Here is a 5575-nt window from a genome sequence, read left to right as displayed (position 1 = left end):
CAATGATGCATATTTAAACTTCTCCCCAAACTAGTTTACATGTTCCAGAACTATTTAGCACGTCTCCTCCTTGGGTCTGCCTTTTTAGAGCACGCACATTTCCTGGCTGTGGTTTTAGTCTGTTCTTGTTATCACCTCCAGTTTGGGCTTTGGTCCATATTTTCTACAGACGGTGGGTGCTGATAACTGGCATGTCAGCAGCAGGGGTCTCCATCATATGTTCACTGGATGCTATCCCAGACAAGCAGGCAGTTCCATTACCACAAGCATGATTATATCAGCTATTTCACTACTGAGTTTAGTTAATAGCAGAAATAAAAACTATATCTTTATGGCAAAATTATTTTAACATTATACATATAGCATCCATTTCAATATTTGCAAAAAGCCAGTATTATAATATTTATTTATACATATTATATATGACCCTCTTTGCCAGAGTGCAGCCAGTTCTCTGAGCAAAGCAGGTCCCAGGTGAGTGAGAAGAGACAGGATGGGGTTGGGGAATGTGGAGCAAGGTTGTCCACACTGGGTCAGATCTAAAGGCACAGCTTCTCTGATCAGGCCAGACCTCCTTAGGAGAGTTCCTGGGGCAGTATCTTTCACAAAATGCTGCAATCACATCTTCCCTAAAGAGAACAGTAATAAAATACACTCTTTAAAATAGAAATGCATATTTCTTAGAAGGCTTTTGAAATAATTCCCCATAACTGCAGCAGGAAACATTCCTAACCTGACCAGAGGGAAATCAAGACAGACCATTGATTTGTTAGGACTTGCATGATCCAAACGAGCCCCGTGGAGCATTTGGAGCTGAGCCCTGGAACCTCAGGCCCTGAGAGGAGATTGCACAAACCTTTCCAGGAGTCAAAGCCAGAGTAAAAACCCAAAGTTTCTCGAGGCATTGATGAGACCCACTGAGGTCCATCCCCAACACAGGCTCCTCATGGACTTCTTGGAGGAGAGAACTGGAGGCCAGGATTGCACAAAAACCTCTCAGAGACTCAAAGAGGCACAAAAACCTCTCAGTGCGGAAAGGAAAACCCAAAGTACCTTAAAAAAGTTGAGTATCTCAAAGCATCAATGAGCCCCACTGAGTGTCAGTGCAAAGCTCTCAAGGGACTCATTAAACCAGATAATTGGGGCCATGATTGCACAAAGCTCTCAGAGACTCCAAGGCAAAAGCCAAAGCCAAAGTGCTTTGAAAAACCTGCAGTCCCTGGGAGCATGAAGGAGCCCCCAGGGCCATTCCTGAGCAAGGCTCCCCAGGGACTCCTTCCAGCAGATCCTTGAGGCCACTGGGATGTGGGCTAGGGGGGGATGCTGAGGGCAGGACAAGGGGCTGACAGTGCCCAGCCTGGCTGGGGCTGTGCCAGGAGGCCCCAGTGCCTCAGGACAAGGTGTCTCCTGACAGCCCTTGGTGGCACAGACCCTGCTGTGCCCCAGGGCACCAAGACTTGGCTTCTCTTTGTCCCCACCTGTCATCAGTGCCTCCAGTTCTCTGCTCTGCCTGGGGCCTGGGGACACTTTCTCAGCCAGGTCCCTCAGTGGGACCCATTAAAAGTCAAAGAAACTTTGGAGTTGGATTCTGACTTGGAGCTCTGGAGAGGTTTCTGCAGCTCCCTCTCAGGGCCTGATGTTCAGGGCCTGAGCACAAAGCCCCAGAGGGTCATTAAAGTCCTTGTGCTGTGTCTGTGCTGCTGAGCTGGGCCGGGCTCCTGGCCCAGAGGGTGATCCTGGCAACCAAGGAGAGCTTCAAAAGCACATTTCTCTGGATGAGCAGCTCTTCTCCCAGCCCAGCAGGGCTGGGGCACTGCCTGCAGCCAGCCCGGGCACAGCACAGAGGCACAGAGAGCTTCCATCAGTCAGGGCTGGGAAGGTGCTGAGAAGTGCCTGGGGCAGAATCCCTGGCAGCCCTTGGCACAGGAACCTCTGGCTGCAGGACAATGCAGCTGCAGCTCCTGGAGTGATCTCCTACAGCTGGAACATCCCAATGCCCACAGACCCTGTGAGTACATTCTCTGATCATCTCTTGTGCAGAGCAGCCAGGGGTGCCCAGGGCTGTCCTGCAGAGCAGGGTCCTGCAGCCCAGGGCGCTGTGCTGGGCCAGGGACTCTGCTGCCTGCCAGGGACAGCTCTCAGCCGGCCCGGGGAGCTGCTCCCAGCGCTGGAGGACAAGATGTTGGGGGAAGAAGACATCTGGTAAAGCTTGGAAATGTTGTCCTCGTGTGGTGAGGATGCTACATTGTTCAGGATGGCTCCCAGCATGGGATTTAACTCCAGAGCATGTTCAAGCAGATTATTTAGGGAGTACAGTAAGTCATAGGCTACAAAAAAGGGAAAATCCTGCTTTTTTAATCTACTGCTCTAGGTTGCCTGGATGGGACGTTGCACATAGATATTAATCTCCCAGTTCCCTTTGAGAAAAAAAAAGAAGTTTTCTCTCAGATCTGAATAAACCAGGCAGTGACAGAAATGAGCACAGGGCCCCTTAGAGGCAGCATCAGTGTCACTTTTCCAGCCTCCTCAGGGTTGCTCTGATGTTGCCATCAGGGCCTGCAGAGCCAGAGCTGCCCCTGGGCAGTGCCTGTGCTAGGAGGGGTCTGCAGGGCAGAGCTGAGCCCCTAGAACTGAGCTGGGCTCTGGCAGCACTGGCAGGGCCCAGCCCTGGGCACAGGGAAGCAGCTGCTGGCAGGGACAGCTCCAGGCAGCAGAGCCCTGGGCAGGCAGAGGGGGAAAGTGCCCCCAAGCTGTGCTGGCTATTTAAAGTCCTCTCCAAACCCAACCATTCCATGATTACTGTTCTTACAGATCCCCATGTGCAGCCACAGCCAATGTCCAACAGCAGCTCCATCAGCCACTTCCTCCTGCTGGCACTGGCAGACACGCGGCAGCTGCAGCTCCTGCACTTCTGCCTCTTCCTGGGCATCTCCCTGGCTGCTCTCCTGGGCAACGGCCTCATCATCAGCGCCGTAGCCTGCGGCCACCACCTGCACACGCCCATGTTCTTCTTCCTGCTCAACCTGGCCCTCAGCGACCTGGGCTCCATCTGCACCACTCTCCCCAAAGCCATGCACAATTCCCTCTGGGACACCAGGACCATCTCCTACACAGGATGTGCTGCTCAGCTCTTTTCTTTTGTCTTTTTCATCTCAGCAGAGCTTTCCCTCCTGACCATCATGTGCTACGACCGCTACGTGTCCATCTGCAAACCCCTGCACTACGGGACCCTCCTGGGCAGCAGAGCTTGTGCCCACATGGCAGCAGCTGCCTGGGCCAGTGCCTTTCTCTATTCACTGCTGCACACGGCCAATACATTTTCCCTGCCCCTGTGCCATGGCAATGCCCTGGGCCAGTTCTTCTGTGAAATCCCACACATCCTCAAGCTCTCCTGCTCCAAATCCTATCTCAGGGAACTTGGGCTCATTGCTGTTAGTGTGTGTGCAGCATTTGGCTGTTTTGTGTTCATTGTTTTCTCCTATGTGCAGATCTTCAGGGCTGTGCTGAGGATCCCCTCTGAGCAGGGACGGCACAAAGCCTTTTCCACCTGCCTCCCACACCTGGCTGTGGTCTCTCTCTTCATTAGCACTGCAGCATTTGCTCACCTGAAGCCGTCTTTCATCTCCTCCCCATCTCTAGATCTGGCTCTGTCAGTTCTGTACTCGGTGGTGCCTCCAGCCCTGAACCCCCTCATCTACAGCCTGAGGAACCAGGAGCTCAAGGCTGCAGTGTGGAGACTGATGACTGGATGCTTTCAGGAACATTAAACTGCTGGCCAATTTTTGCAAATCACATGTATTAAAAGTCATTCTTGATACTTCTTGTTGGTTTCATTCTGGAGGTCCTTTGTCTTTGTTTTCCTTTATTAATCTTGTCCACAAAGAAATGCGTTGTTTGTGCCATATCTCATTTTTTTACTCTCCACCTTACCTGTGCCCACAGACTGTTCCAATGAGGGGCTGCGCTCTCAGTGGCTTTAAAGGAACTCAAGGATGTCCCAGCAAAGTTTTCTGCAGAGATGCCCTTTTGGTGCCTTCTCTGGAGCTGCAGCAGCAATGTCTGTGTGCAGAGCTGGGGGCAGATCAGTGCTGGCACAGCAGCTGTGCCCAGCAGCAGCCGCACTTGGTGTTGCCAGTGCTGCTCCCGTGGCCCTGCCCCGCTGCCCTGGTGGCCCTGGTGTTGCTGCAGGGCCTGAGTGCTCTCGGGGCCGGGCACAGTCCTGGGGGTGGCAGTGCCGGGGCTGCAGCAGGGACAGCCCATGGGCACTGCTGGGGCAGCGCTGACGCCTCAGGCCAGGGCCTGGGGGCTCCAGGCTCCTTGCCCAGGCTCTCTCAAGAACACGGCCAGGCCAATGCTCAGCACAGAAAACCCCCGTGAGCAGCCCCAGGCTGGCCGTGGGCAGGCTGGGGGCAAACAGCATGGCTGGTGCTCTGCAAGGGCCCTGGGGGAGATGGGAAGGAGCAGCAGAGCAGGGGCTGATCCATCCCCAGTGCGCTGGACAGCCCAGGGCAGCGTCCCAGAGCGTCTTCATGGAGCTGCCAACAACATCCCCCTCTGCAGCCCTGGCCTCTCCCCCAGCTCACACAGGTGCCGCATCCTTGCAGGCACAGCCACGGCAGCGCTGGCTCAGGAGCCCCTGTTTGCATTGCACACAGCAGGCGGGAGCACCCCCATGCTGCTGCTGTGGGGACATGAACCTGAGGGAGCACAAATGCCATCAGCCCCTGGGGCCAGGAAGGGCTGGGGGACGCCAGGGAAACCACTCAGCTTTGTCCTGGCCTCTGCAGCCAGCCACAAAGTTTGTTCCCATCAGCTGGGAGTTTCCTGTCCCACTGCAGACGCTGTTGCTCAGAGCCAGGGCTGCCTGGCAGCCACCCCCAAACTGCCCTGAGCATTTCCTTGGCTTCTCCTTTGCTTTCTTTACTCTTCCTGCTGCAAATTTCTTCCTATTGCCCATCCCTGTTTGCCCTTTCCTCTCTGGCCCCACTCCCCATTCCAGTTCCTGACTGGGCACCATGGGAACATCCCTTGGGGAGCAGGATCATCCCACAAGTGCTGCAGGAATTGTCTGCAGGCTCCTGCAGTGCCTCGAGCTGCTCCCTTGCCAGAGGCACCCCAGGCCAGGGGGGCACATCTGGGCTGCTGTGTCTGGCTGTGGGGCTGCCTGTTCTGGGCAGTGAGGAGGGGCTGCAGAGGCTCTGCAGGACTGACAGGATGGGCTTTGGGGCTGTGAGGAGAAGCTGAGGGACTTGGGCTGCTGGAGCTTCTGAAGAGGAGGCCCAGGGCTCCCCCTGCAACTGCTCCCAGGGTGGTTTCAGAGAATCACAGAATCAACAAGGCTGGAAAAGACCTTGGAGATCATCAAGTCCAGCCTGTGCCCTGACAGTGCCTTGTGTCCCCTGAGCCTCCTCTTCCCAAGGATAAACAAACCCAGCTCCCTGTGCCGCTCCTCATAGGACTTGTGCTCCAGACCCCTCACCAGCCTTGTTGCCCTTCTCTGGACACGCTCCAGCCCCTCCATGTCCTTCCTAAATTGGGGGGGTACAGAACTGGACACAGCACTCGAGGTGCTGCC

The 5575-nt window shown here is 55.0% G+C and overlaps 1 protein-coding gene across 1 annotated transcript; it reads left to right on the top strand.

Moving 5' to 3' along the window:
- Positions 1–2834: 2834 nt before the first annotated feature.
- Positions 2835–3767, top strand: LOC137464208 (olfactory receptor 14J1-like). Its single transcript, XM_068175517.1, has one exon. The coding sequence runs from the start codon at positions 2835–2837 to the stop codon at positions 3765–3767; it is 933 nt and encodes a 310-aa protein (XP_068031618.1).
- Positions 3768–5575: the final 1808 nt, after the last annotated feature.

The sequence above is a fragment of the Anomalospiza imberbis genome, chromosome 39 (genome assembly GCF_031753505.1).
Source record: "Anomalospiza imberbis isolate Cuckoo-Finch-1a 21T00152 chromosome 39, ASM3175350v1, whole genome shotgun sequence".
In the NCBI taxonomy this organism is placed as follows: Eukaryota; Metazoa; Chordata; class Aves; order Passeriformes; family Viduidae; genus Anomalospiza; species Anomalospiza imberbis.
This window is presented reverse-complemented; position numbering and strand designations above follow the sequence as displayed.